At 40.3% G+C, this 20224-nt stretch overlaps 1 protein-coding gene across 2 annotated transcripts in view; it reads right to left on the minus strand.

The window, feature by feature from the left end:
* NRAP (nebulin related anchoring protein) overlaps nt 1-20224 on the minus strand; it is a 58374-nt gene that overhangs the window by 4544 nt on the left and 33606 nt on the right. For both annotated transcript variants that reach the window (XR_014548823.1, XM_083616524.1), the window contains exons 25-38: nt 19827-19931; nt 18446-18544; nt 17214-17318; nt 15960-16067; nt 14121-14231; nt 12987-13184; nt 12461-12565; nt 10819-10917; nt 9080-9184; nt 7152-7259; nt 5002-5313; nt 3619-3723; nt 2710-2808; nt 1564-1668 (exon numbers count right to left, since the gene is read on the minus strand). Coding sequence is in view for 1 of the 2 variants with exons in the window: in XM_083616524.1 (XP_083472650.1) it covers nt 1564-1668; nt 2710-2808; nt 3619-3723; nt 5002-5313; nt 7152-7259; nt 9080-9184; nt 10819-10917; nt 12461-12565; nt 12987-13184; nt 14121-14231; nt 15960-16067; nt 17214-17318; nt 18446-18544; nt 19827-19931 (1764 nt within the window). In the remaining variant the exon portion in view is untranslated. The remainder of the gene's footprint in view (nt 1-1563; nt 1669-2709; nt 2809-3618; nt 3724-5001; nt 5314-7151; nt 7260-9079; nt 9185-10818; nt 10918-12460; nt 12566-12986; nt 13185-14120; nt 14232-15959; nt 16068-17213; nt 17319-18445; nt 18545-19826; nt 19932-20224) is intronic.

Genomic DNA, 20224 nt, shown 5'->3' on the forward strand with positions numbered 1-20224 from the left:
TTACGTGGTATTTTATTGTATTGCAGTTTGAATTCTATGGAATGCAAGTTGTAACACAATCAAATACAATGTAAGAAAAAAACAAAATCAAACCCTATTTAAAAACATACAGCATCTAGCACAGCACGTACAAATCGCTACAACAGGCAGAAAAGAAATCATTACGTGGTCTGCCAGCAATTTTTTAAACGGTCTGTGGGAAAATTAGTTTGGGAACGACTGCTCGACATGATAGTAGGTAATAATCCCAGGCCTCCAACTCATATTACTTACTGACCAAATAATGTTTATTTACTATGAGACTGAAATAAAAATGTACCTCTGAAGACATGGAGAGTGAAAATGCAAGAAATGGGGCAGCCACACTTCCCAGTGGGAACGCAATTTCCGATAAACATACTTAGAGCACCTGATCAAATTCTTGAATTATTTCCTCCCAGATCATGACAGTAGGATCCAAAATTATCCCAGATGAGATAATATGGGAGGCATTCCGTCCAAAAATGACCACAGACGGCATATTTAAAGGGCAAATCCAGATAAATTCTTAAATTTATTTAGAATAATCAGGGTATGAAAATTTGGAGTAACAAGCCCTTTGGGGTGGAAGGGAATCAGGTGGGCTGGAAGAGCCATGGTTCCTCCTCAGCTGTGTCATAAGTCCAAATCTGGAGTGTCTCTTGCCATGGGAGCTTCTATCTTGCAACCACCAGCAAGTCCTAGCCATTTCCTGCCTCTTCCTCTCTCTCTTTTTAATCTGCCGAAGCTTTTGCCTTGCTGTTGCGGATCATTCTGTAACATGGGTCCTTTGATCTGAAACCCCATGCATCATTTTACTTTATCACAGTTTGCACAGCTTTTGCACTCATCCTCACACATTACATTCATTTGATTTACAGCTATCTTTGCAGTTTTACAAATACCAATGTGGTTTTTGTGTGTGTTGTAAGGTCAGTCTCTCTCAACAGCTTTCTGTGTGTGGCATCTGATCCAATTGTATATCTACCAAAAACAGTTTCATTTTTAATGAGAGGCCCCCAACTCTTCCATCTCCCCATGCTCTCCCTGGCTGTTTCAGTTCAGATACATGCTGGTCCATTTGAATGTTTTGAGAAGAAAGGGTACATATCAGACTTACAACTGTGACATTCATCTGTGCATGGCAATACAGTTCTAACTGCATGAGCAATACATCTCACTCATTCTTTTCTTCTAACAGGAGAGTAAAGGTTTGTCAATGCACAATGCACAATGCTCTTTCTATTTTGATTTCCAGTAGCTGACTAAATGCACCTTTTAATGTAATTTAATGAAACATAATTCCTCTAAAAGTACTGTAATTTGTGCATGAAATAAAATTGCGAATTAATACACATGAAACGACTATATTCCTTTTAAACAATGCAACCTAGGCTAAAAAGAAAATTATCTACAAACTGGAATTACTGGGACAAGTGACGGCCGGACGTATTCCTGGTACATATGAAATCAAAATACAACTAATTGTAGCTGTATTTCATTCACAAAACCCATCACCCTAAAATGAAAAGATCTATTACTTACATCACTGAGATGGAGCGCATTGAGACGCGCCCTTATGAAGTCAGGATGGTCAGGAGGCAGAGTATATTCATGCATGGATTCCAAGTGTGCGGCTCGGTACAGCCTCTGACAAACCAAATGACATTTGTTACTTTCACAATTTCTGTAACAATAACAAAAATCTATTTCCAGCAAGAGCTACAGCACACAATGCATTTAATATTAAATTATGCATATGTTTATTAAAGGTGCCTTAAGACAAGATGACGCGGGTGGCGCTGTGGTCTAAACCACTAAGCCTAGGGCTTGCCGATTGAAGGTTGGAGGTTCGAATCTCCGCGATGGGGTGAGCTCCCATTGCTCAGTCCCAGCTCCTGCCAACCTAGCAGTTCGAAAGCACGCCAGTGCAAGTAGATAAATAGGTACCGCTCCGTCGGGAAGGTAAATGGCGTTTCCATGCGCTGCTCTGGTTTCGCCAGAGGCGGCTTAGTCATGCCGGCCACATGACTCGGAAAAACTGTCTGTGGACAAACGCCGGCTCCCTCGGCCTATAAAGTGAGATGAGCACCGCAACCCCAGAGTCGTTTGCGACTGGACTTAACTGTCAGGGGTCCTTTACCTAAGACAAGATATTGCTTGACTTTCAATATCACGCTCTTCCAATCATTTCGCCTGTCAAGCAGTTCAGTTTGCCAGACAGAAAAATCCCCCGCTTTCTTCCCCCTGTGCTCCATTCCGGGGGTTCTCTGTCCACCCCCAACCCCCAGAGCCAATTTCAGGGGGCACATGGGAGGAAAGCTTTGTTGCGGGAGTGGAACTCCTTGCACAGGGCTTCTGTTAATAGTGTTCATAAGGTAAATCCTGCCATAAGTATTTGAACTGATTTTTAATTGTACTTTTAATGCTGCTTTTATTTCTTATGCTGTATTTCATTGTATTGCAATTTGAATGTAATCAGTAATTTGATGAAATACAATGAAAGGGGGAAAAGAAGCAATAGAATACAATTAAGAATCATTCACCATCTAGCACAGCACACCTAAATCGCAACAATGGGAAAAATAATAATTAAATGGTCTGCCAATACCATCAACAATTCTCAAGTGGTCCATGGAAAAATAAGGTTTGGGAACCACTGCTCTACACCATAAAAAATACTTAACTTACATCATTGCACTGAAGGTAGCTATTCTTAGCATGGAGGAAGTCCAAAGAGTCAGTCACTGTGGTGAACTTGAGTCTATCTGGTTTCTGACGATACTTTGTCTATAAGTGGAATATAAAACATGCAATAAAGACTGGAGTTAAAAACAGAATATTTCATATGTGTGGCAGCAGATGTAGAAATATTACATAAATGTGTGTTTTAATACATATTGTATAGAATTCTTTAAAAAACCATTTAAGAAACATTGAGAGAAGGTTTGTTCTATCTATGTGTCTGCTGAAATAGCTTGCCCAAAATAAATGCATATATAATTTGGCTACATCCAGAGATCCCCAATGGATTTCATTTTGTCAAAAAGATATACAAATGGGAAAATGTCGTTTTCAACGCTTGTCTTTACTGTGCAATTGTCCAAAATGATTTCAATATGTTATAGCAGTGATGCACAGAGAAAAACACATAGTTTTGACTGGGCAAACAGAAATCTGTATCCAAAATGTCATCCTGTTAGATCTCCAATCCACATTTAGGACATTTTCTCTGTTAATAAGTTATGCTGATCACGATAGAATCACTCTCCACTGACTTTGCTGTCAGTTTCAAGTATGCAATTTTCAAAACTATGTTATCAGCTGCTTAGCATTCCATTGCCGAGTCTGCCGTCTTTATTTATTGCTATGTGTTTTTGTTGTTGAGAGTCTCCTGTTCAGGGTAGAAAATATGCAGCAGGATGTCACAGGTGGACTCCTATCTTGTGTACTGCTCTTTGGTAACGTACAACCGTTGTATAAACAGGCTCTCACATCAAAAGGAAATGCTAAGCTACATCCATAAGTGTCATGTAACAAGGAGCCTTGATGGTAAACAATTCCTACAGACGTACCATCCCATGAAAGATTTATCAGTACCTCACTGATGAGTTCTCCAGCCTTCTTTACATTCTCTATCTGAGGGGATCTCAGAGCCATCCAGCTAACCCCCTTCATGAAGTTCAGGTCTGATTTGTAGCGAAACTGTCAAACAAAAACAAAACAAACTTAGACTTCGTCAGATTTTTATTTTTATTTTTTGTTTTTGGCCTAGCGATGACTCCTCGAGTTGTATTTAAATTTTTGTCTTGTCTTTTCCACACATACATCATCTCATTGAGCCAAGCTTCTTTGCATTCATCCATTCCTTTTGGAATTAAATAATGCATCATATACAAGATACAAAAGGAGCTCCCACAACTGAATCAACATAACCGTAAGCAAGAAGTGATGCCACCTGTTGGTACTGAAACCTGTACAAAGCTATTTTAAAAGGAAGGACCAATTCAGGGATGCAAATTATTTCGCGCAAAATCAACACAAGTATTCATAACTTGGATTCTCAGCTGTATTACAATATTGTGGCTGCTTCTTATTAAAAGTGGAGATTTTACAGCAAGCTAAAATAAATTGGGGTGACAACTTAATCCATATGCTAGATGTTGTACAATGTGATTTAATAAGATTACCAGGAAGCTCTTTCTCAAGAATTCCATTGACGGGGCTCCTTAAGTGTATCCCACCCTCTACCTGCGGCCTGAAGCCAAAACTTGCTGGCAGAATATCCTTTTTAAATATTCTGTCTAGTAGTTAATATCCAAGTGTAAAAGTCCATGTCTCTATCAAAGCAGAGCAGAAAGAATTTTGAAGCACCTCTTAATGCAATAAGCTAAACCTCATGTTAATGGGTAGCTTTATAGTTTGGGATCTCCCAGTTTCTGCAGCAGATTGCCTTTGTCTCACCTCAGGAAAAGAACAAAGGCAATTGGTACATTTGTTACACTTAGAGGAAAATCCAACAGGGATTCTTCCATTTCCTCGGAGGCTTTCATTGAAGAGATAAAGCATACAGAGCTCTTTCAAGTTGCCTTTTGTTGCAATATAGAGTTGAGTCTTACAGTAAAGTAAGGCAAACAGGTTGCAGACAAGCTTGGGCTTTGATTGAGGCCTAGGTTCCTATCAATGGCATTTCCACTGTTCATCTAGACAAGCTTCTGTGATTGGCTTTGAATGGAACAATAGCCGCCCCATAACATTCTGAGCTCAATTAGCAACAGAATCCCGAAAGCCATGTAGGCATATGTGGGATTTGACAGGCAGATTTTTGAAGCAAATAGTTGTCTTTCTTTCTCACTCATAGCAATCCACGGCATCGGTTCACCATGCCCCCCCTTTTTTTAGCTAATCACAGTCACAAAATCAAACAGGCCATCACCTTGTGAGTACTATTTATATTAAGGTCTAAGCAGTATCTTTCTTTACCTCACTCTGCAACAGGTGGGCTTTCTTGGCCCACTTCATCTTCAAGTCCTCGGGGAGCACTGTATATTCGCGCAGCCTCTTCCTGTAATCCTGGTCACTCGCTAGATTCTGGGCCTTCCTGGCATGGACCAGGTTCACCATGTCCAAAGGCAGGTGGTACTGAGAACTGGTATCTCGGGATCCTTTCCTGTACTCTTGCTCACTCTGTAGCTTTGCAGCATACAAGCAGTGCAGCAGGTTGGTATCATCCAAAACGCTCTTGGCACCTATGTGCTTCCCTCTCTCCTTAACAAAGCTATGCTTATATTGAAGCTGCAAAAGGAAAGGAAATGCTGTTTAGCTGGCATTCATGCTTTTCAGATCCTTTAAAAGTAGGTATTATGCCTAGGTAACTGTGAGACAGAGAGAGATGGAAAAGAGAATTAGCAATGTAAAATTCAACGCAAGAGACACATGCAATTCACATTACAGGTTTATCTTTCCTTCCGTCGCATCTTTCATTCATGGCTTCGAACAACCATATTCCGAAACAGAACTTTTCCCCCTTTACATGGTCTAAAGCTAAGCAAGGATAGTTTAGAAAATATTTGGAAGAAGAAAGAGTTTTGCCACAGTTATAAGGCCGGATCGCACATGCATGTTTCTGCATGGCCATTGTCACTGGAGCATAAAAATAATAATAAAAAATCAACCTTGGCATTAAGCAGGTATTATGTTCCAATGAACATAATACACTGTGGCCCAGGGTGCCTTATGTTTTAGTGAAAGTGGTATTGCTGCAGCCAAAACACTAATTCTTTTAACGGATGGATTGGGCAATATGGGACATCCCAGGTTTAGATAAACATGGAACAGCCAGGACTGGATGTAACTTTCCCTACAGTGAGACAACAGTTTGAGAGTCAACAGTCAGAGTCTAACATTCTTATGGAGTTCTCTCAACAAACAAGCTTCCCATTGGACTTTGGCAGCAGCAATGGGCTCAAAGCTGGCAGTCCTATGTATGCACACAACTTCTGGTGTTGCTCCGGCCCAGGTAGGACTGAACCTTGGGGCTGAAGTCTAGGGCTGTACCACATGACCACCCAGAGTATTGTGGATGACAGAGACAGTTCAGCATCAGCACCAAGGCTAGCATAGGCACGCAGGGCCCACCAGAGCAACTTCTATTTGTATTTTTATATATAACATTTTATACTCAGGTGACATCCAGTTAGGCATGGACATGATTAAAGAGTCTCATTTTAATATTTTTACTTTAAACGATATTACGTATCTTTTCTTATAACAAAAATGTGCTCGTTCCCAAATACAAGCAAGTAGCATCAGGAAGGGAGAAGCTAATACCATTTTATGTCTGCAGTCATGGCAGTGATATGATTTAAGACAGGGGGTTTTTTTAACGCAAAAATGCTCAGAATGTATCTTTATGTTTTGTTTGGTATTTTACTGTATTGTATCAGGAGTTGTGAGGCATGGGCTTCAATGTGTGGAGGGGGAGAAGAGAAATTGTGCGCATCACAACAGAGGTAATACACATGGTCCTCTAAAAACCCCAACACCCACACAAGACCCTTAAGTCCAGAGTCTAAAATCATCTAGATGTACCACTGTTTGGTGTAGCCTAAATGCTTGATTTTCTAAGAGATTTTTCAGAAAAGTTGAGAATTACCTTTGGCCGCTTAGTATCTCTAAATTCATTGGTATAAAATGAATGCAGAAAGACATCTGAATGGATACACCAATACTCTGAGCCCTTTCATGCATGCTTAATTTTATTTTTCTTTCGTTGCCCCTAATTGCTTTGGTGGACTATTCAAGGAAACAAAGGAATGGATTAAATATTTGCATAGACAGGTAGTATTTTGGATACTTTGGATAAATTGGAACTGAGTATCCAGAGATACTTTTTCCTTCTCCAATTCCCATCGCAAGATCTTCAGCATGCCTTGGCTTCTGATTAACAGTGACTCTTTATTTTTTTTTTAATTCACACAAAGAATCTCATTCATAACTAATATATTCTGTCTCACATCCTTGTCTCACATGATTATGGTGCTGCTTTAATTCGGTATAATCTGCTTTAGACGATGTATTACATGAAGTTAACAAAAATCGGGCAAGATGGAAGGCTGCATAATTCAACTCACATCACTGGCAATTTCTCTTGAGGCCTTGGCAGTCTGGAAAGGGATTGCTTCCATTGTCAGCTTGTAGCCTTGAGCGCGGAGATTATGCCAAGACTCCCTGTATTTTGCCTAAAGTGGAAATGGCAACTTTAAATTTTAAAGTGCAAGTAAATTGACAGAAGAAACCTTCTCTTGGTTGTTGTATAGAGTTAGCAAGCACGTCTAGATTTTGTTTTTCTTTTCTTTTTTACTCTACTGTAGGAAGCCCCAATCAAAGCAAATACAGTCATAACAATGCAATTAAAAAATGACAACCGTTTGGGCATGGTATTGTCCTTGCAGCATGTGTGCAGAACAATAAGTGCCAACAGCTCTGTAAGCAATGACGACTCAAGCGAAGGCTTGACACCGGGCAAGTGAGGAAGCCATGGCCAGTTTCTTAATGCAAGGACCCCTGCACATCATGCCAGTTCCTCACAACCTTAAAGGTGGGACCTGAATCAGGGGAAGGAGCCAGGAGGGAATCTTATTGTCCTGAATTATTGAGCTGCATTCTGTGCTGGCATGGGGATTCTGCCTCCACAGCTGGGGTTTGGATTGGGCATCACAAACAGAATTCTTAGCAACCATATAGCCAATATGACAACATGGACCTGTACTGGATCCTGAAGATACTGGAGGTGTACTACTAACCCTCTCTATTATCCGGAAGCTATTAGGTAAGTAAACAAAGCCTGCCTTCTTTTCTCATTACTTGTCCTTTGGCTAGTGCGGACTCTATCCTCTCATGTCAAGTTTATTTATATACTCTGAAACTGCTGCACTCATTATTATTTTGGGGAAGTGGGTGGTGCTGTGGGTTAAACCACAGAGCCTAGGACTTGCCGATCAGAAGGTCGGCGGTTCGAATCCCCTTGACGGGGTGAGCTCCCGTTGCTCAGTCCCTGCTCCTGCCAACCTAGCAGTTCAAAAGCATGTCAAAGTGCAAGTAGATAAATAGGTACCGCTCTGGCGGGAAGGTAAATGGCATTTCTGTGAGCTGCTCTGGTTTGCCAGAAGCAGCTTAGTCATGCTGGCCACGTGACCCGGAAGCTGTACGCCAGCTCCCTCGGCCAATAAAGCAAGATGAGCGCTGCAACCCCAGAGTCGGTCATGACTGGAGCTAATGGTCAGGGGTCCCTTTACCATTATTATTATTATTTATTGAATTTATATACCACCCTATACCTGGTTCAAAGAATAACTGATACCATATCATAATTATGATATCATTACAATATCATAATTCAGATCATTACAAAAACTATCATCAATGCAGTCTTTAATTTCTAGCCACGCATTACACCAGAAGATATTTATTGATTTATTACGTTTATATACCACCTTTATGTTCCAAGAATCTCAAGGTTGTGTTCTCCACCTCCCAAGGTTCTCCACCTCCCTATTTCATCCTCACAACAACCCCGTGTAAGAGATGGTGACTAGCCCAAGGTGAGCTTCATGGCTGAGTGGGGATTTGAACCCTAGTCTCCCAGGTCACAGTCCCAACACTCTAAAAGTCACCATTTGTTTACCCGACAAAGCAAAAATCATTTGCAGAACTCAGCAGCACCACCAACACAAATTAATTATGGTGCCCATATGATAGTGCAATGAGAATGTTAAAAAACCACACCTGAAAGCAACAACACCCTCCCAGATTCATCCAATACTGAAAAGCACAAATTCAGCAGCAAATATAAAATGCAATTCATATGTTTCAGCCAGATGGCAAGGTAATATCTTACCGCTTTGAAAAGTCTTAATAAACAATTAATCAACTTGAACAGTTCTTCAAGGCTGCAAAATACAGTCTTTGTGGTTGTACACTTACCACGCCTACAATAGGAGGGATGCCGAATGATTTCAGGGCAAAAGAGGGATAGGATAGCATCGATCCAAGCACTTACCTCACTGAGATTGATAGCATTTGTTCTCGCCCTTTCAAATTCAGGCAGGCCCAACGTCACTGTGCAGTGATGCAAAGTGTCCTCTCCTGCTGCCTTGTAGAGGCGCTGGGATAGATTTAAATGAAAATGAATGGCTATATTTATACTAGCATACTGGAATTCTTTCTTTTTCTGAGAAATTGTCCAAGAGTGCAGCTCTGTGCACGTCTACTCAGAAGCAAGTCCCATTAAGTTCAATGGGACTTACTCTCAGATGTCTATGTACAGAACTGCAGTCTTGCAGAGTTGAATATTTCACCATGAAATTGTTTTGCCTAAAAAAAAGTCTAGCCACAGAGGGTGCATATTAGTCAGCTGGATGTTTTTGGAGCCCAACTCCCATCAGCCTGGCTAACTGGACAACTGATGAGAGTCCAAGAGCAGCTGGAGGGAACTAAGTTGTCTACGCCAGGATAAATGATTGCATTCACCCATCCCTATAAACATTCACAGGTAAAACCATAGGTTTAAAAAGGTAAAAAAAGAATAAGTGTTTTTAAGAAGCACAGGGTTCAATAGTGCATGGCAAATATCTAAAAAGCTATACAGTGGTACCTCGGGTTAAGTACTTAATTCGTTCCGGAGGTCCGTTCTTAACCTGAAACTGTTCTTAACCTGAAGCACCACTTTAGCTAATGGGGCCTCCTGCTGCTACCGCGCAATTTCTGTTCACATCCTGAAGCAAAGTTCTTAACCCGAGGTACTATTTCTGGGTTAGCAGAGTCTGTAACCTGAAGTGTCTGTAACCTGAAGCGTATGTAACCCGAGGTACCACTGTACAGCCCAGCTAAGGTCGGCGCTGTGATAAAAGAGGCACCCTTGCTTTTCTCTCATGCAGAGTGGACAGCTTACCAGCAGTTCCCGCACACAATCCAATATGACTTCTGCTGCTGATAGAAGTACTTGCATTGGAAGTAATCTAGGGCACTATTGTAGTCCATCAAAACGCTTTAATTAACTAGTCTAACTGATGCCACAAAATGAGTTGCTAAGGGCTACAAACCTACCAAAGCAAGGCTGACTTATGTCAAACACTGGTCTGAGCCAGCTTCAAACTGGCAATAAAAATAAAGCTCTGATGACAGAGGATGTTAACGGGTAACATCCCGTTAACTCTTAAGAGCCTTATTTGATGACATCTCTAGGAACATTCAATGTTGCTGTGAAAAATGCCATGAACATTTTCTTTAAAAAGGAAGTTCACAGTTTGGAGCATGTCAGCTCCCAAATGTGATTCCACCCCCCTCTTTTTTTAATGGCATAATGAATTTGCAAGGCCAAGATTCTTGGCCTCAGGTGCATTAAGTGGGTTCCTGAACGAATTATTCAGCACCTCACACATTAACCATCACGAAGACTGTCCTCCTTGTGTGCTCCTTCTTTGCATTTCTTTGCATTATGGCTGCTTTCAAGTACAAAAAGAAAGCAGTTGCATCATATCAAATGGCTGCTCTGATTTTTAGTTTTATTTTATTTTTGCCGTTGTTTTGTTTTAAAGGAGCAAATCTGATTGACAAAATGATACTAAATGTTTGTCCAGGAATAATAAAAAATGATCTAACTATGCTAAAGGATAAATCGATGATGCCTTCTTCTCTCCTTTTGATGTATTATATTTCTCAGAGCCTGCTTCCCTACTCCCTCCTCAGCTCATTGCATTTTAAACAGCATATTTTCTGATCCACGTTAGCAGAGCCTACCTCATTAGCAATCATATTGCTGAATTTTGCATGAAGGAGGCCAGGAGAGTCTGTCACCGATGTGTACTTGAAGGAATTCGGCTGCTGACGGTATTTACTCTGAATTCACACACAAAGGAAGAGGAATGCAGAAGCTACATTACATTTTGAGACGAGGACATTGTATTTTTAATGCTCCTGGTGATTTAGACTTTACAATGGGGTCAGCAAAAAAAGATTGGTTCGGTGACCTCTGTGCCAATTTAATCCCATGCTCCTAACTCACTGCTGGATCCATGTCTATTTATTAAGTTCGGAAGACCCCATAAATGCAAGGACCAGTTGGCAGTACCACTGCTGAGGTGTGCTCGCGACCTGTCTCTGAAAGGTGGTTATGGCAGATATATATGGAAAGCAGGAGGCATTTTTAGCTTCTGAGATATTAAAAAAATGTGCTAAAATGGTAGGGGCTACTTTAACTATATTGTATTGTGCATTGCTCTGGAATCTGTTAGGATGTAGGGTGATTTTTTTTATTTAAAAAATTGAATGAGTAATTAATTAAATAAAAATAAATATGAACTGCTCACGTGCAAGCTACCTGGGCCAGGGTAGAGTTTCAATGTGAGAAGAATGTTTTAGGTTGTAAGTTACATTTCAGCCTGAGTCACCAGGAATGTTGGTTCATAGTCCACCAACGGAATAGAGAATGGCAATACAGAAATAGAAATACACTATTTCCCACTGTGTACTAACTAACTGTGTCTGGTAAGCCCATGGCTGGCAGGGTGCAATGGGCTTATGAAGGGCATTTTGCTGGGTGCGCCTTCAGGCCAAGTGGCCTGCTCAGCAGTACTTTTTGTGTTTTGTTTTAGATTTTAAAATCTGGGCACTTTTATTCTGAAAAGAAGAAATTCTGGCTTTTATTACAATTATCAGTTTTTTTGAGAATGCAATGAGGAACTTGGTTTCAGTGAAGTTAGGACTATGTCACAGAGATATGACTTGTGAGCCCAGGCAGAAAATGATGGCAGGTAACAGCAAAGAGGGAAACGTAAGGAAATTCCTGACCAGAAGTATAATATAGCTCAGCTAAAACCAATGGGAATTTTGCTCTTCAACGAGGTTCGTGCGAAGCTTGAACTTGTGTGTGTGTGTGTGTGCTCTGCAAAAGAAAGAAGTCCCAGAAACAAAAGAGACATATGTGATCATTGGAGACAAACTCAGGGCCAAACTAGATGTGATGAGAGTTAATAAAGAAAAAGAAAAAGAACAGAGATGGGGAGAAGGAGAAATTCTCTCTCCAAGCCACTTATATGGAGCCACCTGGGTTTTGAGAAATGTGATTCTGTGTCTAATAACAGAACACAGCCTCTCTTTCATCTGGAAAGGAACATTTCCTTCTATAAAGGTTCACCCTAATGTACCAACCACTTGGGTCCTGATTACAGAATAGAAAGTTTGTGAAAGTAGTTAGCAAGGTCTGAAAAACCTTGAACTCCATTGAGTTCACCCAGGACATGAATTGAGTGATCAAATAAAGAGGGAGGGTGAGGAAGGGAGCCCACCCTTAATCCAGGGAGTTACTTTGCCAGCCCAGTTTTACACAGACATCTGGCAAACTCTTGTTTGTAGTGAAAAAATCAAAACCCTCTTTTGTTACCTCACTGATGAGTTCAGAAGCTTTCTTCTTTGCTTCAATCTCTAAGGCCCCTGGTGTAATACAGCCAACTCCTCTCATAAAGTTCAAGTCAGACCTGTATAAATTCTATGGGAAACCAATCAAAAGTAATTTACAACGTGGAATAGGAGAGGCAATATAGCCATCTAAATGCATTCGTTAGAAGTAACATCTGCTACTCAAGACGTCTGTATCATTCGAGCATATTGGAATTATATTTTCAGATTCTGTGTTCATGTGTTTACTTTGTACATACACATATCTATTACAGAGAGATGGGGGGAGGGAAAGAGAGGAAGAGAAGCTCAATACAAGTAGTCTATAAGAAAATTGTAGATTATCGCGGTTTTTACCTCCTAATTTCAGATGGAAAGACCATTAAAGTGAAACTGTGCAATAAAAACCATTTCTGGTCACTGATACTGAGAGACAGACAAAGCATAAAACCACAGTGTCGCAGTCCCCCCCCCCCCCCAATGTTAAAGGCTTCAAGAATAACTTCATTTACCTCACTCTGTAATTTATAAGCATTCTTGGCGCACCTCAGCCTAACATCTTCAGACAGAGAAGTATAATCATGAAGCCACTGTCTGTATTCCTGATCACTGACCAAAGACTGGGCTTTTCTGGCATGTACCAGATTCACCATGTCTAAGGGCAGGCGGAACTGGCACTTCTGAAGGCCAAAAGCTTTCCTGTAATTTACCTAGGGAAGGGGGGGAAAAGAAGGAAGAAATACTGTTATTTCAACGCCATGGCTTAAACCCAAACCTGCTTAACATTCTATTGAATTTATTTGCTTACAACACATACACGGAACAGCAAAGAAAACTCAGGCAGCCTCATTCTACAGTGCCTATTGTGCACATTATACAGACCTCTAGATGGTGACAGTGAGATGGTTAGGAAATCAGAAATGTCAGGTGTGGCTAGTGTGTATTTATTTATTTATTATATTTATTTAAAAAATGTATATATACCAATATATATATCACATCACAGTGGTTTTCAACAGGATAAAAACATAAAACCGAACAATAAAATCATAAAAAGTTAAATATATATTAAAAACAAGCATCAACAGACCATTGGGGTGGGGCAGGCAGTGTACTCTTAATAGCCTGCATTGACAGGCCTGAAGGAATAGAAAAGTTTTCACCAGGCATTTTAAAGTTGGCACCTGCTGAATCCCTATTGGCGGATTGTTCCAATGACAGTAAAGGCTCAGTTTCTCGTTGTTGTCTAACAAGCCTCACCAACACAGTTAACCAAAGTTCAGATATTATGATACCCCATCAATTGTGCTCTGAAAAGGAAATGGGGATGGTTCAGAGGAGAAGGTAAGTTTGACCATGCAAGGGGAGCAGGAAGACATTTATAAGCCTGCAGGCTGCTTCTTATCTCCCATAGCCATTGTTAAGTCTGGGTTATAGTGCCTGCCCATGGGAGGGAAGCCCTCTTGCACCAGCTTCCACTGATGGGACTCCTTAGGTGAGTCCTGCCCAATATGATAAACAAATTGTGCTGCTGTTGTGAGAGTACTGCCAACTCAAAAGGAAGTGTTCCATCATTCAAAGTACCTATCAAAGGCCATCTGTTTATGTTTATTCTAGGTTCATCTTCCATGCCCTGTGATACTCACATCACTCTGCAGCAAAGCTGCATGCACAGAATGAGAAATGTTAATATCTTCCAAGCCACAGGAGCCAATCATCTGTCCTTTCATTTTCTCAAATGCTTCCTTGTATTTGTACTGAGGAAAGATGAAGCAAGGGCATGAGGATTTACAGAAACATACTGGCCACTACAGCATTACTTTTTCTCGTCTTCTCAGCCAGCAAGTATTTTAAATAAAGATCCAAACCTGCATTAAAATAGGCATAGTCTGCTTTAAAAAAAGAGGATTGGGAGTTTGAAATTTCAGTTTATATCTACTAAACAGAAGAAACTTTGTTTCGCTAAGAGAGAGGCCCTCATTAAAAATGACACCTGCCAATTCAATCAATGTAGGGAGTGGAGCTGTGCCAACTAGCCTGTGCCCTGCCCCCTGGCATCCATGCCTTTAGTGGGAATATCTGTAGCAGGGAACTCATCATACACACTTGCTCAGGCTCCTTGCAATCTAGACCTTTTCTTGACTGTGGTTCCAGATGCCACAGAAACCTTAGTATATACAGCTGTACATGTGAAAGGCTTCCCTACTGCAAATGTTTGCCCTGCATGCGCAGCAATCTCTGGTAAGCAAAGCTAGTTGGAGCAGCCTTCATTCGCACTCAGGCATCGAATGAATGTAGGTTTGTCATTTCTGAAGAATCTGCAGAAGGAACATTAAAAAAGCCCAACGTGCTACCTGGTTTCAGGCACAATGAATTCATATACAGTGGACGCTTGGGTTGCAAACGTGATCCGTGCGGGAAGCACATTCGCAACCCGCAGCAACGCGTCTGTGCACATGCGGGTCGCGATTCGGTGCTTCTGTGCATGCGCAAGTGCCGAAACCCGGAAGTAACCAGTTCTGATACTTCCAGGTTCAGCCCGGTGCACAACCCGAAGTGTCTGTAACTCAAGGTATGACTGTATTTGAATTCCAACCAAATACAGTATCATATGGCACTACTTTTGATTACATGAGTTTTTGATCTGCTGTTTATGTCTTATCTTGGAATACTGCTGAATTGCCTCTTTTGTACAAGTGTCTTGTTATATTTTTCTTTATATCTTTTGCATCAATACCTTATACCTGACCATGCTCAATTGTTGTTTTTTTCTCTTTTGTTGAATTTTCAGAATACTCTGTTGGTTGCGTTTGTTATACATTTAATAAAATAATTTTATTTAAAGATATATATTTATTATTTAATAAAACCCAAGAGTTCTTTTATCCCAACAGGCCATAAGAGAAAAGGCTTCTCCATTCAGGACTCCTTTAACATTATTTTTGACTCAAGGGATATGATTATTTCAAAGCATAGTAGCAAAAATACTTTTCTGTGTTTATCTTACAGCTCTTGAGCTAAGGAAGGATGCAGGTTATATGCTGCTTTATTTTCTAGCCTGTCCAAGACCCTTGTTAATGTTCCATTTGGCTTTGCTACACCACTGTGCATTAGGGTCCTATTTTCACTAAACCCCAGGATTTTTCCCCAGTTTAATTGTAGCCAATTTGTTAATGTGAATTTGATCATGAAGGACGGTAAAGAAATATTTCAAGTAAGTATTAAACTCAGGAAAACACAAATTTATCATTATGTACCTAACATACATCAGGATACACTTACTTAACACTGAATTATGTCTGCTTTTTTAGTCCAGTCACATAATTTGTAGAGATCATCAAGAGCTGGTTGTATTTTCTCTTCAAACATAAAACACAGGCTTTCTTTCTGCCTTCCCACTGTCCATGCCAATTGCCCCCTGGAGAATTTTATCAGCTAAGATCTCCCATTTTGTACCAGTCAATATTGCTATTAAATCAACTTACATCACTTATAATCTCAGTGGAAGCCTTTGCTGTCTGGAAAGGAATGGCATCCAGTTTCAGTTTATAACCCCCATCTTGCATCTTCTTCCAGGATTCCTTGTAGCAAATCTGTTTTAAGACAGTAAATGGGAACAGTTTGAAGCTCTCTCCCCAACCATATGCATGAACCTATGCTGAGAAAGAAACCTGCATTAATTCCCTTTCCTAGTTTTGGCAAATATACCTTTAGGCTCATCTTGGGTCACAGCTCTCTTCCAATGCTGCGCTTCACTGTTGACAGTGTGCTGGATCCAGGCCCAGTTATTTGAACTAAGGTTACAATGAAATCAATAGGGCAAATGCCTTAAGCTCTACTGGTTTCTATGGGAACCCAAGTCCAACTATGTTGGTCTGGATTTAATCCAGTAAGTTTAAACGGAAAAATCAGGGATACAACCCACCGAGTTATGATTCCATGACTCCATCTGCAGGCAGCAACACTTGGAGGCCATATTTTCAGAGAGCACTTGCCTTCAGCAGTGGCGGTTGCTTTTTCTTTCGTGCTTCATTTCGCTGCTACCACCAGAGGCAGTGGCTATAATATGGATGTTTTCTTAAACAAAATACTTCAGATGCAGTACTGTTCCAAGGCATCGGGGGGGGGGGGGGGAATGGCAGCCGGACACTAACAGAAATGGTAATTGCCAGTGTTCATATGGGGGCACAAATGTTCGTGTCAGCTGCCATTTCCCTCCCCACAATGGCCCAGAATGATGCTGTATCAGAAGCATCCTGACGTAAAGAAAATGGTGGCCGGTCACTGATGCTGCATATAAAGAAAATGAAGTAATCCCTCTCCCTATGAACCTGTCAGCAAAATTTTCCACTATACCCCACCCCATTTATTCTCTGACTCACATAAAGATTGGTAAAATTCTTTTTTCAGCAGTTTTCACCTCAGCCCTATTTGCTCAGTTCTTCTGCGTCTTCCTAGCAAGTCTTTTTAGACCAAGTCAAAGAACCTATAACACAAACCTGTGCTGCCTTTCCTAAAAGTAAAGGAGGAAACTAAGGCATATGGGCATGGGATAATGCTTCAATGACAGTCATTGCATGTGGGCTGAGATAGTCTTAACATGATTGCTCTCAGGATGCAGAAATCCAAATGCATTGTTATCAATTCCAGCTATGATGAGTGTAAAGAAGTCTCCAAGAACAATATGCTATTGAAAGAAATGGTGTCACTGCAAGACATGGCACAAAATGAAATCTCACCTCGCTGATATTCACAGCATTTTGTTTAGCTTGAAAGATCTCAGGAAGTTCTGCCGTTTGGGTGTAATGATGTTTTACATTCTCTCCGTGTTCCTTATATATCCTCTGCAAAATACGAAAAATACCGTATAGGACGCTTGCTACATATGCCACAGTGGTTCACACAGACCGCTAAAAAGTTATATTGTGTAAAACAATTCTTACTACAATTACTAAAATTATTTGAAGGATCAGCTTTCCCAAATGAAGCTATCTGAGCACTTTGATCTTAGAAGAGCCCCATACCAATAATAATAATAATAATAATAATAATTTATTATTTATACCCCGCCCATATTAAATAAATTATTTAATAAGTAACACAGTAGTGGTGTTTAATACTACAAGATAAGGCATTTCCCAACATGCAATTGTCCTCAGGCATGGCCGTGCCTATGACCACATGGGAATAATTCTCTATGAAGCAGACCACACATTTTCACAGGGTGGAATCCACTTGGTGCCCTTGCACTCACAGAAAGGCTTTTGATCCAGCAGTGGTACCCACCAAATGACTATTGGAAGAGGAATAGAGAAGATGTTGGTAGAGTCCCCTTCCCCATTCAGAACCCAGCTTCCCCTGAAAAATGCCTTCAGATAGTTGGTGAACCCTCTAGAACAGGATGGAAGGTGGAATGAGAGGCCACATGGGGCAATCCATAGATATCACCACCCCTTCATTAGCCAATTCCTCTGATGAATCAAAAGTCTGTCCATTAGTGCAAGGGAACTTCTTGGATCCCATTCTCATTGACTTGAATGAGTGTGAACTTGACTGCTGGAATGAATTTTTCAATACCCAGTTTGAGATTATTCATTCAGATTTTTTGGTTTAAATTTGGAACCTCCCAAAAGAAAACAATACGGCACTGGTCCAATTACAGATTGCAAATATTCTAATTCACGGATATAAAATTTTATCAGTCAAAATACAGTTGAAAATGCATCTGTACCAAAGTTCATTTATGTTAAATGTTCTATACAAGGGTTTCCACTGGGCTCTGTGGAGAATGGAAGGTTTCCATTCTGATTAAAAGTGGCCTTTGTAAGGTTCATCTGATTAGAACACAAATTTCTTGGTTCCTAGGAATGATCTCAGTGACAGGGAGTGAAAAAGAAAGCCTGTGTTTCAATGAGGTCGTTCAAAGAGGATACCACTCTTATAATCATAATGTATATACATTATAACTTACATCCACAGCCTGGTTATAACTAATTCTAGCCTGGATCATCTCAGGAGTGTCTTTAATACTGGTAAACTTCAAAGCATATGGATGCTGACGGTACTTCTTCTGTTGAGCAGAAAAAGATCAAAGCTGTGAATTTTGTGCTGCTCTTTCATGCTATTTGAAAGAAAAAAAATCATAGGTTGCTTGAGATTAGAGTGAATTTGTGAACATAATTATTATTCCTTTTTCCTTAGCTTCATCTCCTAGGAACTTTCAGATTAATATTTGTTTCCATTTAACAATAACCTTTACCTATTAATCCTTAAAAGAAATCTCACTTAAATTTAAGGAAAATATTTCAAGATGATCTACGCCTACTAAAATACCCAAGGTCCCACGACTGGAAAATCTTTTTCAAATGGCCTGAAACACAAAACAGCATTTTGTATTAACAGGGTCTTCTGGAGGCAAAATAATTCAACAATAGGAGGCAAAACAGCAATATTTCCCAGGAGCTGTCATTCAGGTGTTGAAAATGTAATGTCCTTGTAAAAGAAGCACTACATGAAGGGAAGATGCAAGGGGCATGCTTTCATGGGAAACTGAAGCCAGTAACGAACAATATTTTCAGAGAGTTGAACTCAAGTGGGTATGACAGAGGCTCTGATTCCTATCTGTGGCATATGCATTTTGAACGTACACTTTCATTTCTTTTGCGCCACCATGGCTTAAGCACTAAAAACTTCCTACAAGACCTATGTAAGACTGAGACATTGATATACTTCTTATTGTACCATCTTCACCTCTCTGTATTCAATGTGAGTGTGCATAAAGGCCTTCTTAGCATAATTAATATAATTGTCAGTGATGGGACCCTTTAGAATCTCAGAGGCTCTAACTGTGGATGATGCAGTTTAATTGTGTTCAAATTCATCACCAAGCTGCATTGTTGCTCTTTGTTGAAGTGTGTGTGTGTGTGTGTGTGTGTGTGTGTGTGTGTGTGAAAGAGAGAGAGAGAGAGAGAGAGAGAGAGAGAGAGAGAGAGAGACCTGGTTAAAAGTAGGTTCTCTGTGCCTATAAGTACACCTTATATGGCTTTTTCTTGATTCACTTCATTAAAAAACCTAAGCTAGTGGGGTAGCAATTGAGCATTGTTTGATTGTCATTATTATTCATGATATCATTTGTCACCTACTTTGTTTTTGCAAAGGCTATATGGACTCCTACTGTTTTGTGTTTGGTATCTGGCTTCCCTCTAATTACGAGTCCTATTCCTGGTTTTGAGGGCTTTCATGTGGGATGCCTTTTTCTTTTCCCCCTTTGAGTGGAAATTATTTTAATTTTATACAGAGATTTTGCACGCATTATGCGGCAAGTTTTGTTATGTGCTGTCATGAAATCTCACCTCACTAATGAGTTCTCCTGCCTTCTTAGCTTGCTTCACATTTAATGACCCAGTGGCGATCCATCCGACGCCTTTCATCCAGTTCAAATCTGCTCTGTATCGGTTCTGACAAAAGGAAAAGAAAAATGCCCCATTGTTGCTGCTCGCACATTTAAAATGCCACCTAAAGAATTCGCACATCAGAACACCAGCTGAGCCAAATTAGTGACTGCTTTTGTTTTATCCACTTCTTTGCGGTTGTGGGTAGAAACGGGAGGGGGGGTTAAGAAAAGAGATGGTGATATCACCAACAGCAAACATTTCTGCTATAAGATTTAAAAGAAAAGGTTTTTCAAAAGCTTTATTTTTTATATTAAAAAACCCTCCTGTTAGAGCTTGCTAATGGTTTGTGGTTAAAT

Source organism: Podarcis filfolensis (assembly GCF_964270895.1).
Source record: "Podarcis filfolensis genome assembly, chromosome: 5".
Classification (NCBI taxonomy): Eukaryota; Metazoa; Chordata; class Lepidosauria; order Squamata; family Lacertidae; genus Podarcis; species Podarcis filfolensis.